The 19,738-nt window shown below is 65.6% G+C and overlaps 2 protein-coding genes across 7 annotated transcripts; one reads left to right on the top strand and one right to left on the bottom strand.

The window, feature by feature from the left end:
* Window positions 1–92: 92 nt before the first annotated feature.
* ARR3 (arrestin 3) lies at window positions 93–8,861 on the bottom strand. The gene is made up of 17 exons (XM_040572459.1): window positions 5,242–8,861; window positions 5,044–5,074; window positions 4,671–4,731; window positions 4,331–4,375; window positions 3,875–4,074; window positions 3,718–3,777; window positions 3,450–3,517; window positions 3,009–3,144; window positions 2,802–2,886; window positions 2,620–2,692; window positions 1,995–2,132; window positions 1,679–1,762; window positions 1,455–1,478; window positions 1,287–1,339; window positions 842–851; window positions 334–336; window positions 93–228 (listed from the first exon to the last, which is right to left on the bottom strand). The coding sequence occupies exons 1-17, from the start codon at window positions 5,256–5,258 to the stop codon at window positions 129–131; spliced, it is 1,188 nt and encodes a 395-aa protein (XP_040428393.1). The 5' UTR covers window positions 5,259–8,861; the 3' UTR covers window positions 93–128.
* Window positions 8,862–9,076: 215 nt separating this feature from the next.
* INPPL1 (inositol polyphosphate phosphatase like 1) lies at window positions 9,077–19,032 on the top strand. Of its 6 annotated transcripts, none has more exons than XM_040572453.1 (27): window positions 9,077–9,339; window positions 9,509–9,934; window positions 10,821–10,884; window positions 11,616–11,754; window positions 11,833–11,977; window positions 12,179–12,319; window positions 12,536–12,623; window positions 12,940–13,026; window positions 13,309–13,413; window positions 13,501–13,615; window positions 13,695–13,801; window positions 14,083–14,185; window positions 14,562–14,758; window positions 14,855–14,972; window positions 15,057–15,153; window positions 15,299–15,437; window positions 15,512–15,611; window positions 15,845–15,933; window positions 16,016–16,097; window positions 16,187–16,276; window positions 16,359–16,475; window positions 16,588–16,676; window positions 16,873–16,960; window positions 17,070–17,225; window positions 17,321–17,393; window positions 17,469–17,931; window positions 18,048–19,032. In XM_040572453.1, exons 2-27 carry the CDS (start codon window positions 9,798–9,800, stop codon window positions 18,261–18,263), a joined length of 3,345 nt encoding a protein of 1,114 aa, XP_040428387.1. In that variant the 5' UTR covers window positions 9,077–9,339; window positions 9,509–9,797; the 3' UTR covers window positions 18,264–19,032. The 6 variants fall into 6 exon arrangements, with proteins under 6 accessions (XP_040428387.1, XP_040428386.1, XP_040428382.1 ...); XM_040572452.1 differs by having other exon boundaries at window positions 9,096–9,339; window positions 17,321–17,931; window positions 18,048–18,259; window positions 18,397–19,032; XM_040572450.1 differs by lacking the exons at window positions 9,077–9,339; window positions 9,509–9,934 and having other exon boundaries at window positions 9,945–10,884; window positions 18,048–18,259; window positions 18,397–19,032.
* The last annotated feature ends 706 nt before the right edge of the window (window positions 19,033–19,738 follow it).

Here is a 19,738-nt window from a genome sequence, read left to right as displayed (position 1 = left end):
GCCGGGCATGGCGGCGGGAGGGCCCAACATGGCGGCGGGGGGCGTGGCCATGGCGGCGGGGGGCGTGGCCATGGCGGGGGAGGGTCGCCATGGGGAGGGGTCCCAAGATGGCGGCGGGGGGGAGTTGCTCAGCTCTCTGCTTTGTCCGCCTCCTCCTTGTCCTCGTCGTCGTCCCGCTCCCCCTTGAGGCGCTGCCGGGCGAACTCCTCGATGACGATGTCCTCCTCGCTGCAAGGCACGGGCACGGCACGCTCAGCCCCGCCGTGCCGCCGCGCCCGGCCCCGGGGGGGGGGGGTGGAGGGGAATCAGGGGAGGGCGGCGGGGCTCGGTTACCTCCTGTCAGCGCGCAGCGGGGCCGGGCCGCGACGGGGAAAGAGCGAAAAGAAAGGAGTCAGCCAAAATGGGGCCGGGAGAACGGGGAGACTCCACGGGGAAGGCGAAGCGAGCGGCTGCCCCCCTGGAAGCCGCCCTCCGCCGGGCTTCCCTGGGCTGCCAGACCCCAAGTCCCCGCAGTCAGATCCTGTCACAGAGCGTTAAACACACAAACCACGCTCCAGAAATTTAGGAGGCAACGTTGGGCGTGGGGCTGCCAAGAACGGGCTCGTGACCCCACTCCTGCCGCCCGTGCTGCCGCAGGGGGTGTCACACTGCTGGGTGTCACAGCGCTGCGACACCGGCACAAGGCTTGGGTGTTTTGTCCAAGCACGCTGTGACACCGGCACAAATTTGGGTGGTTTGTCCAAGCACACCTCCGTAGTCCCACACCGGAGCGGGGAAGCACACTGGTCTGTGGTGGCTGCACGCGGTTTGTGTCCCACGGGTGTAAGGAACCCCCGCTTACCTTGGCTTGTCTGCAGTCCATTTATGAGCACGCAGCACGGCGAGGCAGGGGTGGAAAGAGACAAACACACAGGTTCATACAGCAGTGGCCCTTAGGAGACGTCTCTTAATGCTCGGGTGCTTTTCTAGACAGACACTCGGGTGCAGAGGGGGCAGAGCTGCTCTCCCCGTGCTCAGGACACCAAGATGACTGCTGTGTGAAACCCAGCACCAGCTGGATGCGGTGCTGGTGCCCATGGGAAGCATGGAGGAGTTTGGGGAGGAAGAGGGAAGAATAGGGACTGTTCACTGTGGAGTGGTTCAAGCGAAGGCCCGCTGGCTCGTTTTGTGGAGCGCTTCACCTAACCTTTGGGACTGCCCAGTGCCATCACTCCTACCAGTTCCCATCTGAACGGGAACTGCCTTTTCCTCCTGGGTGCTCTTGCTGCGTCCCAGGTGCCACTTACCGTCCGCGGGCTTCGGGTGCATCAGGATGACGGGCAGTTCAACACCAACGTCGCTGGAAGGGAAAGCTCTTCTTTCAGTGAATCCACCCAGCACCACACTACGTGGGCCCTGAGCACCACACCGTGCTGGCGCTGAGCGCTTGGCCCCACAGGCACCTCCCTGCTTACCTGGAAGTGAGGTCCCCCAGGATGCTGCACCACAGAGAGAAGGGGCAGAAATCAGCCAAGGGAAGGAGGGGAGGAGTTAGCGTTTGATTTGAGATCAACTAGAAGACGCTTTAGCATGGATGAAGGGCAGTGGTAATGGGGCCGGAGGGGACCAAGGGGACCCAGCTGCCCCACAGCCACGGGGAGCAGGGGATGTCCCTGCTGCCCGCGCCCACGCGCCTCACCCTCCTCGGGACACCACCAGGTTGACCTTCACTTTGTAGGACACCAGGATCCCCAGCACCTCCTTGTCCATGCCGGGCCTCAGGCTAGGAGAGAGGCAGAGCGGAGCAGTGAGATGCCACCATCCCTTCTACCCCTGTGACAGATCCTGGGGCTGCCTCCATGCCCCAATTGACATGGGGTGCACTGGGGTTAGTGGAGAGGGACAACGCAGCGTGGTAGTCAAAGAGAGGGGAGGGATGGCTGAAACCGCAGCTTCTGGAGGCCACTTGAGCTGCCTGAGCGGGGACTTTCCCCTGACACAAGCCCAGCGCTTACATGGTGGTGGAGGCCAGGTTGGTGTCCTCGTGCTTGAGCTTGCCGTCCAGAGCCAGGCCTCGCTTCTCGCGGTTGGCCGAGAGCGTGGGGGTGACGGAGTACGTTTTGGAGAAGGTGGAGTTGGCCGCCACGTTCTCGCTGGAAGGGGCAGGAGAAGAAAGCTCAGGGCCAGCACCACCCTGATGGGTGCTCAGCACCACACCAGGGCAGGGCAGGGCCCCCTTCCTGCCCCATCCTCCCCGACGCAGCTGTCTGGGCTCATTTCCTCCTTTTGTTCCTTTCTACAACCACTTCTTTTTTTCTACCCCCCCCACCTTTGCTCTGTCCCTCCTCTTTTTCAGGGGCACAGAGGCCCTGCCTGACTGCAGCTGGCCTCAAGATGCAAAATGGGGAGAGGAAGCAGCCTGGGGACAGCTGTGCACCTTCCCCCAGGGACATCCCCCAGCTTGTGTTGGGGGGCTCGATGTCCACAGCCTTCCCTCTCCCCTGCTTCCTCAACATCTGCTCTTCTAACACTGTTTTTTTTTTGCTGCCCAGTTTAAAACCATCATCACCACCCACTCCTCGTTCACTTCCTCCCTCTTCTCCCCCATGCCACGTTGCGTGCCAGATCTTTTTTGCTCACTTTATCTCCTCCATGCACACAGTCTTCGTGTATTTATCCAGCGAGTAGAGAACCACGTCCGTGATCTGATCGACTGAGGCAGACAAGAGGGAGCAGCGTTGGTGCGGTGGCAGGGCGCACATTCCCCATCCCCAACACCAACACAGCAGGCACCAGGACGAGCCCCTCGCACTTGCTCTCACCTGAGATCTTAATTTTTTTCACAATCTTGTTGGTGGTGTTGTTGATGTTGACAGTCACGTTGATGGGGTCTCCGTGGTAGTAGATCTGCAGTCAGAAGAGACTCGGTTACGTGGCCAGCGAGCGGGACTGGGGACAGAGATGTTCCAGTCCCCATTTCTGGGGAAGTACAATGGTGGCACGAGGCAGGGGACAGCCCTTGTGCTGACCTCCTTATCCAGGGAGGCCTCGAGGTGCAGGGGCTTGTCAGACATCATGAACTGCCGGGTGGTCTCCGACTTGGGCGCGGGGCCCGTTTTCATGGGTGCAAACTGGATCTTTCGGATGACGAGGCGCACCGAGTTCCTGCGGGGCGAGAAGCTGTCGCTGCCGGGCACCCCCACGCACAGGGGGACAGACACGAGGCTTGTCTTTGGGGGCACCCCAGTTCCTCTAGTCAAACCATACAATTTACAGCCTGCTCTTAGGACGGGGAGGGTGCAGGCATGGGGACCAGCACCCTTCCTACGGGCAAAGTCCCCAATCCAAGTGTGACACCAGCTGATGGCACAGCCTTGTCCTGGCCCTGAGCTGGCCACCCCAAAATGGCCTGGTTGTTCATTTGTTCATTTTTTTGGCCATGGGGAAGTAAAGGGTTCCCCCACAAATACCTCTTGTGGATCTTCTCCTCCAGGTTTTCAGCACAAAACCCTTTCACCTCGAAGTCCACGCCGCAGGCCTGGGGGCACACATCGGGTTACAAAGCAGGGGGGGCTCCGAGCTGCCCGAGGTTCAGGCTTGTTCCCCTCCTTCCTCCATCGCATCCCGGGAGATCCCAGCCCCGGATCCACCTGCCCGTTCCCTCCAACCCTCACCCCACCTCATGGCCACCTCCCCACGACATGGCCGTGGGGACACGGGTTGGGGACAGCATCTGACCTTCCCCACATCGTCTGGTCCCGGCTGGAGGGTTACCGAGCAGGGCAAGTTGGTGGCAACCTGGGCAGGAGAGGGAAGGAGCAGATAAAGAGCGTGCCCGAAGATGAGCCCCGGTGCACACCACGGAGCCGTGGGGATGGGGAGGAGCAGCCCCTACCTCGAAGGTGAAGGGGTACGCGTTCTCGCCGAGCTTCTTCATCAGCTTCTCCTGCAGAGGGGTGAGGGTTTTGGGCACCTGGTCGGGCACCGGCGGGAAGATCTGCGTGGTCAGGACGTAGAGGTCCTTCCTGAAGGTCAGCCCGATAACGTCGAGGTCGTCTCGGCCGTAGCGGAACGCGCAAGTCAGCGTCACGTACACTGGGGCCGCCACGGGGGTGCAAGGAAGGCAAGGCGCAGGGGGAGAGGGTTGAGAAAGGAGGAAAGAAAGAAAAGTTGTGTTTATATCTCACTGGCATTAAAAGCAAGTTATTTACACAAATATGACTGTTATTAAGACACAGATCTGACACCAAGTATAAAGTTAACAAGATCCATCGCATCTTTCTTCAAGGCACGGGCAGCTTCAGAGCTTTTTCTCCTGCCCCTTGTAACGTGGATTCTCGTGCCTTAATACCTTTTCTGTCCTTTAGGTACTCCGGGTCGATCAGACAGATGCCATCTGCAAATAAGCAAAAAGGAAGGGGCGGAGAGCTCGGCATGCCAGTAGGAGAGAAGATCCGTGTAAAAATACTGTATTTTTAAAGTCAAAATAGTCTGCTCATCGGCTGGAAGGTGGCCGAAGGCAGCTGCCTGTCGTGGGGACGGTGGCACTCCCTTGAACACCTCCCCCAGCAGTGCAGCAAAGGGATGTTATCTTTAAAGGTATTTCTTTTAAGGTGTTTGTAGGAAAATGCCCCAGGGGCTGGTCTCCTAGACCACTCGCTGCCCCCAGCACTTGGGGGGACCCCACTCACCCACAGAGTCCACCGACTCCACGTGGTCCACAAAGTCCCTCTTCCCCAGGTAGATGGACAGCTAGGGGAGCACGTGGCAAAAGGAAACAGTGGAACAGGTTAGTGATTGCCATCAAACTGCCCCAAATTTTCAAGCCCTGGGTTGCATTGCAGAGCTCTCTGACCCTGCAGGCGTTCAGGGTGTTAGACCAGGCACCACATTTAAGGGGTCATGTAGGGTTTTTAAAATATTCCCTTTGAAAAGTGAGCCCAGTGGTGGCATCATAACAGGTACAGAGAAACCAAGAGATTTCAAAGGGAATGAAAACCCAGACCATGTCCGCTGTGCCCACCCACACCGGGGGCAGCCCTGTAGGTGCCTGCAGGGACTCACCTTGCCATTGGGGCTCGTCTTCTTGAACACCCTGCGGAGGAAACACACACGGGGCGGTTGGAACGGCCACGGCGAGGCTGGGGGCAGCACTGCCCGCTCCCCAGGCGGGGAGGGGACGGCCGCGCATCCCCCTGGGGCGAGAGGAGCGTCCCCGGGAGCTGCACCAGGGGATGTCCCAGCCCTCACAGAGACACTTACTTTGCTCCATCTGCCATTTTAAGTCAGGTGCGGCGCGGCTTGGATCTGCAGGGAGAGAAGGGGGAAAATGGTGGAGGTGAGGAGGGGGGAGCCAGCAGCCACGCCAGCAACGGGGACAGAATTGTTCTCAGATGCTGCAGTTGCAGCTGGGGCTGCCCCGTTTCCCCAGGACTGCAAGGATCTGGGGGGTGCACGCTAGCGGTGAAGCTGCTGGAGACCCGTTGGGACCAGCTGAGCGAGCAGGCTCCATCTCCCAGGTGAAAAGGCAACAAGGAGGAGGTGAAAATGCAAGACTGATGCCCCATGCAGGGCAGGCTTTATTAAAAATAAGGGGAAAGCACAGGGTGGCTCCCCGGCGAGCGAGTGTGAGTCTGGGAAAAGCAAAGAAAATGAAAAACAGGCTTTAAGGTGCTCTGATTTTATATATTTTCTTGTCTGCAGGAAATTTGCTGCCAGGACTTAACAGGAGGAACGTGCTCATTTTGTCCCATCGCTCACAGGAGAGCGAGGAAGCTGCAGATAGAACAGCTGAGAGCCATCCAGCTGCCCCACAGGCCCCGACCCATGGCCCTGACCCCGGCACATCCATCCCACTGCTCCGAGCTGGCACACCGGCGGCGTGGGACCTCCCGGGCTGGGGCTGCCTGCAGTTTGCTTGCTCAAGCCCAGCGTCCAGAATTAAACTGCAAATATCTCGCTGATCACCGGCTGATTTGCAGGGAGATTAGAAGGGATGAGCTCGGCTTCTTAAACTTAGGCTGCTCTGACATTAGCAGGGCTTAAGCCCAGGCAGGATTTGACACCCCAGGGGCGAGTGGGCAGAGTTGCTCCTTTACGTAAGCAGTGATGCTGGAGAGAAAGAAGAAACTGATACAGAGGGAGCAGGGGGAGACGATGATCCTCTTCCCCAGGGAAATCAAGGGATTAGTCCCAAACAGAGGATCTGTGATTCCCTCAGGTGCTGCGGGGGGTGTGAAGCTCGGGCATCCACATCTGCGGGGTTCCTTGGGCAGCAGCAAGAGGAGATGCAAAGGGAACGGGAGCAGAGCGGTGCTGCGGGCTCAGCCCTCTTTGGGGCCCAGGAACTGGGGAAAGGGGGATGAAAGGCAGGGGAGAGGAGAGCCGGAGCCTCCTCTGTATGTGCCAAGGCTCACAGAGGGGCGACTGGGACTCCTGGCTTGGCTGAGCTCTTCTACACCACTACGGATGCCTCTGCCCATGCTGAAATCCATCTGGGCAATTTTTTCAGCCCCAAGCCTCCCTCCTTCCAGCCCCGAGTCCGGCACCGATGTCCCTGCCCCACAGCACCCCACGAAGCAGCCGGGGCCGTGCAGGCAGCACTCACCTGGGCTGGGTGCTGGTCTCCTCCTCCTCTCCCCGACGTCCCCCTGCCGCCCGGCACCGCGGGCTGCTCCCCGTCCTGCGGCTTCTTATACCTGCCCCGGCCCTCCCCCGGCTCCCGGCTGGCTTTGGCTGGAGATGAGTCGTGTTGTGGGGGAGAGGTATTTTGGGGCTCGAATCCTATTAGTTGATTAACCGGGGAGACGCTCCGCGAGTAAGAGTGGGCTATAAATACGGCTGCTGCTGGAGCCCCGAGAAAGCAGATTATGGAGCTTGGCGGAGCTTAGGAGCAGGGTGATGCTAATTGAGCCGGACGGTCCCGGCGGGCAGGGCAGTGGGCAGGGGTGCCCACTCCCACGGGGTCACCCCACCACCGCTCCCACTGCACGTGGAGCCGGGACAGCCCCGGGTTCGGTGGCGGAGGGGAGGGGAGGGAAGGGGCTGCCTGGTTTGATTCCTCCCATGGCCAACGTGCCCATGTGGCCGGGACCTCCAGGTCTGGGGGCTCCCCACATCCTAAAACCTGCTGGGGGGTCAGGTGGAACCCCGAAAACTGCCAGTGGGTGAGAACAGAGGGCTGCTGGTTTAGGAGATGACAGGCAGTGCACTCACGAGGGCAGCCCTCACGCCAGCTCCGCTCCCGCTGCCATTTCATAACACCGCAGGCCGGCCTCGCCTGACCCCATTAGCACATTATTAATTCAAGGTTTGCCGCTGCAAATAGGAAACTTGGGAAAGTGTGGAGCGGATTGAGCTCGTGGCAGGCCGGGGATCGCCCTCCCACAGCAGTGCCCTCGGCGTGCTCCGCGGGCAGCGGGGACAGGGCAGAGCCCGAGGAGCAGCACCGCAGCCGCCAGCTCCCCTCCCGCACCCCACTCGGCTTTAGCTGCCGGCACGTGCTGACCGGGGCCGGGACTTGTGATCCCTTTTAATTGCACACAGGAGAGCTGCTTAGTTTGCAGATTAGCGGGCACTATTTCTGCCAAGGGCAGGGGACACGTGAACTGTGACCTTCCCGGCGGCAGAGGTCCCGGACACCCTCATCCATGCTGGTCCCAGTACGGTGCCCGTGGCCCTGGGTGGCCACATCCATCCCCGTGCTCACACCGGTGTGTTTGCAGCCAGGTGCTGGGACACCACGAGGACCAGCCCTTCCTGGCAGTTGCACCCCGGGATGATTCTCCTGGAGCCACCCCTCTGCCTGACTTTGGCGGCCGTGCTCCTCTGCTGGGCGATGCCTTTCTCCTGTTCAATAAATGGCAAAAAGCTGCCTGCCTCGTCCCAGCCTGCCCTCCAGGGCCCCGTGCGGCTCAGCCCACTCACACGCTGCGGCAGCACAGGCTGACGGGTGCAGACGGCGACAATTTCTGAAAGCCCCTGAGAGCTCCGTGTCTTCTTCCCCTGATCTGGATTAGGCGACGTGGACGGCGCTAATCCCACCCGCCACCAAAGCCGGGCGCCTCCGGGGCCGTGGGGAATTACTACTGCGCTGTTAAGTAACAGCCGGGAGCAGCGCTGGCACGAGGGGGTCCCGGGGGGACGGGGTCTCTGCCACCACCCTGACTTGCTCCTGTCCTCGGGACGTGATGAGGGATGCAAGCACCAGCAGCCCACAGCCGCCAGCCCAGAATAAACCAGGCTGCCCAACTTCTCGGTGGCCCTGGCCACAGGTTCCTCTGTCCTGTTCCTCTGTTCCTCTGTCACCAGGAGCCCGGGGGATGCCAGCCCAAGAGGAAGCCTCGGAGAGGCTTGGGCAGACGGTGCTGGTGGAGCATCCCCGCGCCTGGGGCTCCTTGCTGTGGGGGGATGGCTCCTGAAGCCCAAGTGCCAGCCTGGGCTGTGCAAAGAGTCTGGGGAGAAGCACGGGGGGGGTGCAGCCCCCGCTGCCCCACGTCCCCTGCAGCAGATGGTGGCTGCAGCTCGTCTGTAATTAACGGGACGCTGCAGCGCTAATCGCCAACGCAGCCCGGGGCAGAGCTGCCCAGCACGTGCGGGGCCCTCTCACTGTCTGTGGCAGGAGCGAAGCCTCTCTGTGAACCCCAGCAGCCCCCCAGGACTCTCTGCAGCCCTGCCGCAGCCCCCCTCCTCCCCAAACCCTCCCCGAGCCCCCGCACCCTGGAGCCAATCCCCCTGAACACAATTAGGGGTGCCCGGCTCCCTTGGGCACCCGATGCCCGCAGCATCGCCGTCCCAAAGTGGCTGGAGCTGGCCCCCCACGTGGGCTGCGGTGCCCCCAGGAGCAGGCGTTTCGGTCGCTGACACCCTGAGCACACCTCAGGGTGACGCCACGCAGCCAGCTGTCCCCTCTCCTGGGGCACAACCGAGGGAAGGGGCTCGGAGAAGACGGGGAGCGGGGCGGTGGTGGAGCCCCCATGCCTCTCCCCGCCGTGCTCGGGGCGCTGGGGCCCGCATGGCCGCCGGCTTCCCCTTGCCAGCGGGGCTGGAGCAGGAGGAGGAGCGAGGAGGCTGGTCCTGACCGCGGGGAGAGCAGAGCGCAGAGGAGGAGGAAGAGCGCGGGGCGGGTGCCGTGGTGCTGAGCGGGTGGCGGGGGGACGCCGCGCGGCTGGGCCCGGCCGCTGGGGACGAGGAGCGGGGCCACCGGTGCGGGTGCTGCGTGCCCCCTGCGCTGCTGCTGCCCCACCGGGCACGACCACGGCGAGCACACCGGGAGGTAGCCCGGGGCTGCACCCCGAAAGCTCTGCTCGCTGCCCCCAGCACCCCGCCAGAGCCGCGGGAGCGCCGTGTCTGCGAGGGAGGGTGAGTGCCTCTGGTGATGTTCGGGGCCCACGCACCGGCGGGACGCCGGCATGGCCTGTCCTTGCTGTGCACCCGGACGGGATGGTGGCCCCGGGGCTGGGGTGGTGGCTTGGGGTGACCCTGCCACGGGTCACTGATGCGCGCCTCTCTGCCCCGCTGCACCCTGCAGGCTGGAGCCCCCATCATGAGGAGCAGCCGGACCCCCGGCATCCCCCCGCAGCCTCCCCGCTCCTGCTCCTGCCGCACCGCCCGGCTGCGGGGCTCGGCACGGGGCGCCCCGTCCCCATGAGCAGCACCTCAGCGGCTGCACGTCACCCGTCGGGACCCCCAGCCGCCGCCTCGCCTGGGCGCCGGGGGGCCGGGCCCCCACCTTCGCCTTCCCGACCCACCCCCGTGGGCCGGCTGATGTGGGGCTGGGACCGCGGCACAGCGCAGCCAGCCTCCTGCCACCCGGGGGGATGGCGGCGGCCAGCTGGTACCACCGGGACATCAGCCGGGTGGTGGCTGAGGACCTGCTGGCCAAGGCCGGCAGGGACGGCTGCTTCCTGGTGCGGGACAGCGAGTCCGTGGCGGGGGCATACGCCCTTTGCCTCCTGTGAGTTCCCCGCCTCCGCTCTGCTCTTGGCATCCTTCTGGTCGCTCGATGAGAAAGGACCCGGCCCCCATCCTGATGGGGATCGGCGGGGCTGGGGGGTGGTGCGGCCCCCGCAGCGAGGCAGGGGGTTAGGGGTGGGGGCAGTAAATTATTTGACAGCCTAAGGGATGTGCACGGGATGCAGCCGCTGGTTCTGCTTCGGTCAGCGCTGACACCGGGATATCGGGGTGATGCCCAGCTTGGGTCAGGGGAAAATCCTGGCAGAAGCCTCGGCCAGGAGCCCTGCCCGGCTGCCAGCCCAAACTCAGCACCCCCAGGGGACGTGGGGGGCAGCACCCCTAGCCCTTTGGGGCTGCCCACGTTTGGGTGCCCACGCTGCCCGCCCAGCCCCTGCGTGGGACAGGAGAGGCGGCCGGCACAGTCCTCCCTCGGCGCACGCAAACATCCCCTCTCTGTCCAGCCCCCGGCGCGCCGGCATCCGGACCACGGCGCCTGCTGTTAACTTCTCACATGCCGGGGTTTCGGCAGCCCAAGCGCCAAAATGTCACTGCTGGTCAGCGGCACCGTGGGGCTGGGGGCTGCGGTGCCCGCCGGGACCCTCCTGCAGCCCAGGGACACGTCCGTGGGGACAGGAGAGGCCGGGATGGTGTTGCACGGGGCGGTGCCTCTGCGGGTTTGGAAGGATGCCCCCCAGCTCCCCGTGGCTTTCCTGGCCAGGCGCGAGGTCCAAATTGCAAACACATGGTGCTGGGGAGCGCGGGGGTGCAGGGCACGCCGGGGAGGGGGGGGGGTTGGCGGGCAGGGCGACGATTTTATTTCCAGAAACAGGAGCTGAGTTCCTCCGTCTGCAAAGGGGACAGGGTGCAGACGCTTGGCTCTCCCCCAGGTTCCAGCGGCACGTCCACACCTACCGCATCCTCCCCGACGACGAGGGGCTGCTCTCCGTCCAGGTGGGTGGCAGGGGCCGGGTGCTCGCCGTGCACCCTCAGGAAGCAGGTGCGGAGGGGCTGGGAGGTTTGCTGCCACCTCCAGCTTCTTCTGCACGGCGCCCGGCGAGGTGGAGCCTGCAGCTCCCCGCGCCCAGCGAGCGGTGCGGTTTGCTTTTTGCACGAGCTGGCTGCAGCGCGGCACCACAGGATGTGCGAGCTTTGCACGGAGCCTTTCTGCAGCGCGGCCCGGCTGGGAACGGTGCCGCTCCGGCAGCCTCGCAGCAGCAGCCTGCTGCTGCTGCACCTGGGGCAGCTTTGCAAAATATTTTCCCCCTTCCTGTCGCTGTCACCGTCCCGGCCGTGAGAGCGGGCAGAGCATCCCCTGCTGCCCACCCACACCAGCCCAGCCCTGCAGCCCCGCTCGCTGCTGGCTTGGCCTCGTCGTTCCCCTTTGGTGTCCCTTCGTGGTTTCTCCTGGTTCCTGACCCTCTGCCACCACCTTTCTGGGTCCCTAAAACAGCCCCGCTCTGCTCCCACATGTGCTTCCCAAGGGGGTATCCCTGTCTCCTCTCCCTCCGTGTCCTCCTGTTGCCCTGCAAGGGTTGGCATCCGGCTGGCACCCACAGCTCGGCTCGGGCCCTTTTGGGGGACAGACCCCAGCCGGCACAGCAACCTGCCTGGGGGTGCCCCCATCCCGCAGAGCCCATGGACGGGGGGCACATCCCGGGCCACCGTCCCCTCTGCCTCCCCAGACTATCCAGGGCATCCAGGCCAAGTGCTTCCGCACGCTCCCCGACCTGATCGGCGCCTACCAGCAGCCCAACAACGGGCTGGTGACGCCCCTGCTCTACCCCGTGCACCGGCCCCGGGACGTGGCCGACGAGGACTCGGGTGAGCGGGGACGGGTGCTGCGGGACGGGGCGGCGGCGGGGAGGTGCCCGTGCTGAGCCGGGTGTCCTGTGCCCACAGACGGGGAGGACGGCAGAGGGAACCAGGCAGGCAGCGCGGTCCCCGCTGGGGGGTCCGGGGGGAGCACGGGGCTCGGCGCTCCGCCTGCCCGGCCCCACATCTCGCAGCAGCTGCAGCTGAGGCTGCAGGAGCAGGTCCACAGCAGGTAACGTCCCCTTCCCTCCCGAGGGACTGCAGGGGTGGGCACGGCCATGGGGAGAGGAGCAGGGGGTGGTGGCGCTTCCCAAAAAGTAGGAACTTCGTAAGCCCTGAGCGAGGTGCCAAGGGCTGGCACCGCTCCGAGCCTGGGGCTGGCACTGCTCCGAGCCCGGGCACCTCCGCTCCCAGCCACTGCCTCCCCCTGCAGCCCAGCCAGTGACTTCATGGGCTTCATGGCCGAGTACCTGACCCAGCACCTGCAGCTGGACCTGGAGGCGCTGCGCAACGGGCACCTGCAGCTGCGCCACCTCAGCACCGCCCTCGTCACCGCCTGCAGGGCGCTGCACAGGCGAGTGGCCTGGGGGTGGCAGGGCAGGGGACAGCACACGGGCAGCACTGCGGGGCACTCGCCTCATCCCCATCCCCATCCCCATCCCCATCGCCATCGCCATCCCCATCCCCGTCCCCGTCCCCATCCCCGTCCCTGTCCCCATCCCCTGGGCAGCGTGTGCCTGGCAGATCATCGCCACCGTGCTGGCTCTCATGCTCATCCGCCTCTCTGCAGTGAGATCGACTTCACGTTGGCCGGGCTGGAGACCCTGGCCAGGGTGTTCGACCCCCCTGCGTCCCCTCGCAGCCCGGCCAGGGAGCAGGTGAGGCCCCGGGGGCTCATCCCGCCTGGGCACGGGGAATTCTTTGGGGTGGTTTTAGTGCCTGTCTGCACCCAAGGGTGCTGCATGCCCTGCGTGCTCCCTGGGCACTGTGTGCCTGCTGGGGACACGGGGTGGCTCCCTGCTGGGACAAGCAGGGTGGCGTTTCTGCACCTGGTTCAGGCTGGGGGGAGCTGGTCCCTGCCAGCCTTGTTGTGCACCCAGAGCTAGCAGGGAGGAGCGCACAGCCCCATCTGCTCCTGGTGCCACGCTGCTCCTGGTGCCATGCAGCCCAGCGAGCGCCCGTCCTTCTCCCCAGGGCCTCCTGGCCAGCGATCCCGACCTGGAGCTGCTCCTCAACAAGATCTCTGCCGTCAACCACCTGCTGTCATCGCTGGAGAAGAAGGTGCCTGGTCCCTGCGTGCTGCAGGGTGGGGAGGGGGACATGGCCGGAGCCTCGCTGTGGTTGGGCAAACTCATCAGCTAACTCAGCCCTCCGGCAAAGCGAATTTCTGGGCAGCTGAGATGTCCCCATGACGTGCCAGACCCCTGGCCTCTTCCCGTGGTTAGGGTCCCCTGCCGTGGGCTCCCAGTCACACCATTCCCCCAAACTGGAGACACCTCAGCCGTCCCCTGGCCATCACCTGCCACCCATCCCGTCCCCAGCTCTCGCTCCTCTCGCTGCCAGGTGCTGAGGTCCCTGCAGGAGACGGTGTCGCGGCACAACCTGGCGCTGCCCAGCCTGGCGGCCCCGCCGCCGGCCACCAAGCCCCTGGCCGTGCAGTGCTTCGAGGTGAGGGCATGGCGGGCATGGGGTGGTCCCGGAGCTGGCGTCGCTCCTGGGTCAGGGCCGACCTGGGAACCCCTCCTGGTGCCGCAGGTGAAGGTGGGCAAGTTGCAGCGGGCAGCCCTGACGGTGGACGTGGAGCTGGGCACGGTGGCCATCACCAAGAAGGGCAGCGGGTCGCCGGAGGAGACCATCCCGCAGGACAAAAGTAAGGGGCTGCCACCCGCCGGGTGCAGGAAGATGCGCTCCCTGCGCTGGGGGGTCCCTTCCTCACGGCCGGCGTTCAGTCCTGCAGCTGATTAAATACCAGAGCGTGCAGAGCAAGGTGAGGCTGGTGTACGACCGCGACCCGCAGAGGAGCCTGAGCAAGGACTTCGTCTTCCCCAGCGCGCGGGTGAGCCCCGCTGGCTGCGCCCGGGGGGTGTCCCACCAGCCCCTTTCCCCTCCTTTTTCTCCTCGGAGAGGCCGTTTTGGGAACACAGACCTGTTATTTAGCCATGCAGTGAATAGGTGGTCTCAAGGTCCAGGCCACCCCCATGAGCTGTCTCTGGCACCTGGGGGCTGACGTCCCCCTGACCCAGCCACCTTTTAGGGTGCTGTGTTCCCCTACACCTGGGTCCAGCACCAGGGCCCTGTGCCCCCATATGTGCCCTGAGCCCCCCGTATCACCCACAGAAGCGAGAAGCCTTCTGCCAGCTGCTGCAGCTGATGAAGATCCAGCACTCCAACCTGGACGAGCCCGACCTCATCTCGGTGTACGTCGGGACGTGGAACATGGGTAAGGGGCCTCGGTAAGGTGCCGTTGTCCTGGGGGGGGGGGACACTCACTGTGAGCCTGGGGCGGGTGCTGGGAGTCTGCGGGGAGCTGCCCTGGGAAATGCAATGTCCGAGCTGCTCCTTGGTGGGGGGAGGATGGAGAAGACCCCAGCCTGGCCATTTTGGGGTTTGCCCTGTTGCAATTTGCTTGCGCTGTTGCTGTTGGAGGTATGGATGCCTGAAGGGTTTCACATCCCAGCACAAGTCTGAGATGTGCACGGGTGGGCCATGGTGCTGGCGTGATGCTTCCTATCCCCAGGGGGCCCCGGAGATGCACAGGGCAGGACCTGGGGGTGGAGAGGGGCTCGAGGAAGTCACCCGCTGTCCCCGTCCCCCAGGCAGCGCCCCGCCGCCGCGCTCCCTCGCCTCCTGGCTGACCTCGCGGGGCTTGGGGCGCACGCAGGACGAGACCACCGCCTGCATCCCCCACGACATCTACGTCATCGGCACCCAGGAGAACTCCCTGGGCGACCGCGAGTGGGTCGAGTTCCTGCGCGCCTCCCTCAAGACGCTGATGGCCATCGACTACCGAGTGGTAACGGGCACCTGCTGGGGCCTCGCTGCTCCTCCAGCCCCGCCGTGCCGCTGTGGGGTGGCACCGGGGCGGGCAGCTCACCCCCGTGCCCCGCAGGTCGCCCTGCAGTGCCTGTGGAGCATCAAGATGGTGGTGCTGGTGAAGCCCGAGCACGAGCGGCGCATCAGCCACGTCCACACCTCCAGCGTCAAAACGGGGATCGCCAACACGCTGGGTAGGGAGGGGACGGGGACCCCACGGAGCCGGGGGGCTGCCCCACGGGACTCCGAGCCCCCCCCTGAGCTCAGTGTCCCTGCAGGGAACAAGGGGGCCGTGGGCGTCTCCTTCCTGTTCAACGGGACCTCCTTCGGCTTCGTCAACTGCCACCTGGCCTCCGGCAGTGAGAAGACCCACAGGTGATGGGGGGCTCGGGGGGTGGGTGTGTGGGGTGCCCCGCTGTCCCCGGCCCCCTCCCGGCCCCAGCTGGCAGGGGCAGGGTGCCCCGTGGTGTTTTTGGAGGGGTTGATGAGCGGCTGCCGTCCCCCACCCCGCGCGGCACAGGCGGAACCAGAACTACAGCGACATCCTGCGCTCCCTGGCGCTGGGCGACAAGCGGCTCAGCGCCTTCGACCTCACGCTGCGCTTCACCCACCTCTTCTGGTTCGGGGACCTCAACTACCGCCTCGACATGGACGTGCAGGTGGGTGCCCCCCGGGACCGCCCCCGGGTGCCCCCGGGCACCGCCGCTCACCGCTCCTCCCTCCGCCTGCCCAGGACATCCTGACCCACGTCACCAAGAAGGAGTTTGACATCCTGCTGGCCGTCGACCAGCTCACCCTGGAGCGGGAGAAGAACAAGGTGTTCCTGCAGTTCAGTGAGTGCAGGGGGCACGGTGGTGGCACCCAGGGACCCACTCTCCTGGTGCCACCTCCAGCGCGTGGCGGTGCCTGCACAGCTCTGTGCGAGATGCCAAACACCCCCGGGGAAATTGGTGTGCACCATGAACCCCCCGGGGCAGCGTCCCTGGAGGCAGCACTGTGGGAGCATGCAGCTGTTGGGACAGCCAGAGATGCTGTCCCCATGTCACCCGTGTGTCTCCGTCCCCAGGAGAGGGTGACATCTCCTTCCCACCCACCTACCGGTACGAGCGGGGCTCCCGGGACAGCTACATGTGGCAGAAGTTCAAGACCACGGGGGTGAGTTCCCAAAGCATCGCACCGGGAGGAAGCAGCCCGACCAAGGGAGGGGACCTAAATCGGCTGCTTTTCTCCTCCCTAGATGAGGATCAACGTCCCCTCGTGGTGCGACCGCATCCTCTGGAAGTCGCACCCCGAGACCCACCTGGTCTGCAACTCCTACGGTGAGCGGGACGGGGCTGGGGCTGAGCCTGGCGCAGCCGGAGCTGCCCGGGGCTTGGGGACAGTCACCGGCTGTCCCTCCCCTCTCCAGGCTGCACCGACGATATTGTCACCAGCGACCACTCGCCCGTCTTCGCCACCTTCGAGGTGGGCGTGACGTCGCAGTTCGTGCCCAAGAACGGTAAGGACAAGGGGACGGGGCCTGTCCCCGCGGGGACCTGGGCACCCATCCTGCACCCGCCGAGCCCCCGCGCCTCCCGCAGCTCCCGGCAGCAGCCCCGAGCCCCTGGCCTGCATCGAGTGGGAGAGCATCGAGGTGATCGTGAAAACCGCCAGCCGCAGCAAGTGCTACATCGAGTTTCACTCCTACTGCCTGGAGGGTGAGGTGGCCCTGCGGGGACGCAGCGCCGGGCGGGGGGCTGTGGGGTGGGCAGGCTCTGCTGCCGGCACGGGGCTGGAGCTGTGCCCCCCTCCCCGTCTCTCTCCCCGCAGAGGCTCAGCGGAGCGGGGAGAACAGCTCCCAGAGCTGCGACGTCCCCGGCTTCCTCAAGATGGGCTGGTCGGCCAAGCAGCTGCCCGTGGTACGCAACGTACCGCGGAGGGCCCTCAAGCATCCTCCTGCCTCCTCATCCCCGTCCCTCTCACCGTGCCGTGCCCGCACCCTGCACGGGGTGAACCCTGAGAGGGACAGGGGGCTGTCACTGTCCCCCGAGGACAGAGCCCAGCCGTGCCCCCTGCCCCGCAGCAGCCCCCCAGCACCCCTCTCTCCTCGTGCAGCTGAACCCCATCCTGCCGGACCTGGAGTACCTGGGGGACCAGCACTTGCTCCTCAGCATCAAGGGCGTGGAGAGCTGCGAGTCCTACGGTGGGTGCAGGATGGGGGCACGGGCAGGGTGCTGCTGTGCACGGGGCGGGGGGGGGCTCGCTGGCCCCTGGAGCCACCCCATTAACGCAGCCCTGTGCTGTGCGCGCAGGCGAGTGCTGCATCGCGATGAGGTCGATGATCGGCAGCATGGCCCAGCAGTTCGAGACCTTCCTCTTCCACCGAGGCGAGGAGACGGGCTCCATGCGGGGCTGGATGAAGGTCCGGGTCCCCAAGGAGAGACACAGCACCCGCGAGAGGCTCTACGGTAAGGCGACCCCGTGCCACCCTGCTCCTGCCACGCAGTGCCCGTCTCTCCGGCACCCATGTGGGGGAAGAGGTGACACTTCTGTGCCTCTGCAGAGTGGATCAGCTTTGAGGAGGAGGACGATGCTCCGGCAGCGGACACCCCGACGTGCCCCAAGCCACCTCTCAGGTACCCCGCTGGTGCTGCCCCTCCACGCACCCCATCCCCAGGCGATGCTGAGCCCTGTCCCGCCGTGCCTCGCAGGAGCCGGCCCCACAGCCTCCCGGAGGCCAGCAGCTACACCAACCCAGCCTACTTCATCTTCGAGGGGCTCCCCACCACGTGGGCGCTGGGCACCGGAGAAGCCCCCAACACGCAGGCAGAGAGCCCGACGGGGGGCCAGCGGCGCCGGAGCCCCCTCAGGGCACGGGTCCCCTCGCCCTCGCCCCGCGGGTGCCTGCTCAGCCCCCCTGGCGTGGGCAGGCAGAAGCGACCCAAGTCGGCCATCCTGGAGAGGGATGCGCCAGCAATGGGCGACTGCTCGCTGACGGCGCTGCACATGGCCACCTGCCTGAGCCAGCTGGACCGGCTGGCCCCCGGGCGTGCAGGGGACAGCCACAAGGTGCTGCTGCGCCAGACCCACAGCGCCCTGGAGCCGCCCCCCCGGCGCTCCCCGGGGGTGCCGGGGCGCACCACGGATGCTCGCCAGCACGGCCACCCCGGAGAGGTACCGCCATGGGGAGGGGACGTGCTTTTGGCTACCGGGCCACCGACAGATGCAGGTGGGCACTTTTGGTCCCGCCGTGATGCTGCTGAAGCCTTTCCCTGTTCTTCTTTCCCCAGTGGCCCTGCGACAGGTCCCGCAGCGCTGGCGTGGGGCCGGGCCACCTCGGTGTGCAGCAGTACGAGGAGGGGCTGTGCGCCCACGGCTGGGACGGCCCCGAGTTCTTCAGGTACCCCCCAGCCCTGGAGCTGGCAGCAGGGGGCTCAGAGCACACCAGCACCACTGCCCCCAGGGTCCCTGGCAGAGCCCCGCGCCCTGGGGGGGACGAGAGGTGAGCCTCAGGGCAGGGCAGGGCGCAGGAGGCCGGGGGTGCACCCGCCGTGTCCCCAGGTCCTCATGGGGGCCTGGGGGGTCCCCGCTCCCTCTCGGTGGCTTCCCGGCAGGGGCTCTCTCTGGCCACATGTGTAGGGATGGCACCGAGCGGGACCTGCTGGAAGCTGGGGGGCTCAGCCCTGCCCACCGCAACGCCACTCCATGGTGAGGTGCTTGGGAACCCCTCGGGGAGCCTGCAGCACAGAGCCTCAAGCCTAGAGCCTAAGACGTGTGGGACTGGGAACATCCCACGGGGGTTCTGTCGCCCACCTCGCCTGGACACAGCCAGCACCCAGGATTGGACCTCCTGGCCATGTGCCCGACCTGCCTGGGCCCACCAGTGGGGGACTGGTGTGCCTCAGCTGGACAGCCTCGGGAAGTGGACATGGGGATGGATGCTCTCCGGGTGTCGCCGCACGTCCCCGGCCTCCCTCCCCTCCCCAAAGCAATGGAGGGACCCTGCTGAGCCCCCCCAGAGAGGAGGACAGGGGACATGGGGCTAACGGAGGCCGCTCAGGAGGTGGGGACTGCTGGATGCTTTGGACCTGGAGGCCCTGAGCACCCTCGTGCCTTGGCCGCGTCAGCCGCTCCCTCGTCCCGCCGCTCAGCCTGGCTGGGCCCACGTTCCCTGAGGATTTCTCCTCCAGCAGCTGCTCCCGGGGCTGCGTTCGGTTTCTGTACGAGGTGCACCTTGCTGCTCCCACCTGCAATAAAGTCTCAGGGTTCGGAGGACGCTGGGGTGTGCGTTTGTGTGTGCAGCTGGGGGCACGCACTGCTCCCCGCAAGCCACGGGGAGCGCCGGCACCTGGCTGGGTGCTGCCCTCCTAGAGCAGGGACCCCGCTGCTGGGGTGCTGAGTTGGCCCCAGTTTTGGGGACACTATGCCCAGAGATGGCCCCAGTTTTGGGGACACTATGCCCAGGCTGGCCTCAAGGTGGCAGTGGCCACCTTTGTCCCCAGGAGAGCCCTGCAGGTCTGGGGTGCCAGGCAGGGTCAGCACCCCCGGGGGCAAGGGCGCTGCTGGGACCCCCACGGCCAGGGCTGGATGGGGCACCCCGTGGGGCTGGGGGCTGCTGCGGTCCCTGTGGGATGGGGGCCGTGGTCCCCAGGGGTGAGGGACTGTGCTCTGTATGGAAAAGGGCATGGTCCCCATGGGAGAAGGGCCGTGGTCCCCATGGGCGAGGGGCCGAGGTCCCTTTGGGTGAGGGACCACGGCCACCAGAGGTGAGGGTCGCCATAACCAAGGGTCCTTCGCCCCCATGGGTGAAGGGCTGTGGCCCCATGGAGGAGGCACACATGTCCCATATCCCCGGGGCTGCCACGGGGGCTGCAGCCAGCCCGAAGCCTGCAGGGGCAGTGGACGGGACGGGAGAGGTGACGGTGGGGCTGGCAGGGGCGCCTGGCACGGGTGGCGGGTGCGCTGCGGGCTCCTGCCCCCG

Source organism: Cygnus olor, chromosome 13 (genome assembly GCF_009769625.2).
Source record: "Cygnus olor isolate bCygOlo1 chromosome 13, bCygOlo1.pri.v2, whole genome shotgun sequence".
NCBI classification, from domain to species: domain Eukaryota; kingdom Metazoa; phylum Chordata; class Aves; order Anseriformes; family Anatidae; genus Cygnus; species Cygnus olor.
The sequence above is the reverse complement of the archived record's forward strand: the minus strand, read 5'-3'. Positions and strand labels throughout refer to the sequence as shown.

Bases quoted from the DNA above. Each gene is read 5' to 3' on its own strand.
- ARR3 (XM_040572459.1), bottom strand. The intron at 2,133-2,619 runs GTGAGCAAAAAA...TGCCCCTTCCAG, and splicing joins GTGTGCATGGAGGAGATAAA to CGAGAACGTGGCGGCCAACT. The intron at 1,763-1,994 runs GTAAGCGCTGGG...CCTCTCTCCTAG, and splicing joins AACCTGGCCTCCACCACCAT to CCTGAGGCCCGGCATGGACA.
- INPPL1 (XM_040572448.1), top strand. From the start codon at position 10,165: ATGCCCAGCTTGGGTCAGGGGAAAATCCTGGCAGAAGCCTCGGCCAGG. The intron at 12,624-12,939 runs GTGAGGCCCCGG...CCTTCTCCCCAG, and splicing joins GCAGCCCGGCCAGGGAGCAG to GGCCTCCTGGCCAGCGATCC. The intron at 13,802-14,082 runs GTGAGCCCCGCT...TATCACCCACAG, and splicing joins TCGTCTTCCCCAGCGCGCGG to AAGCGAGAAGCCTTCTGCCA.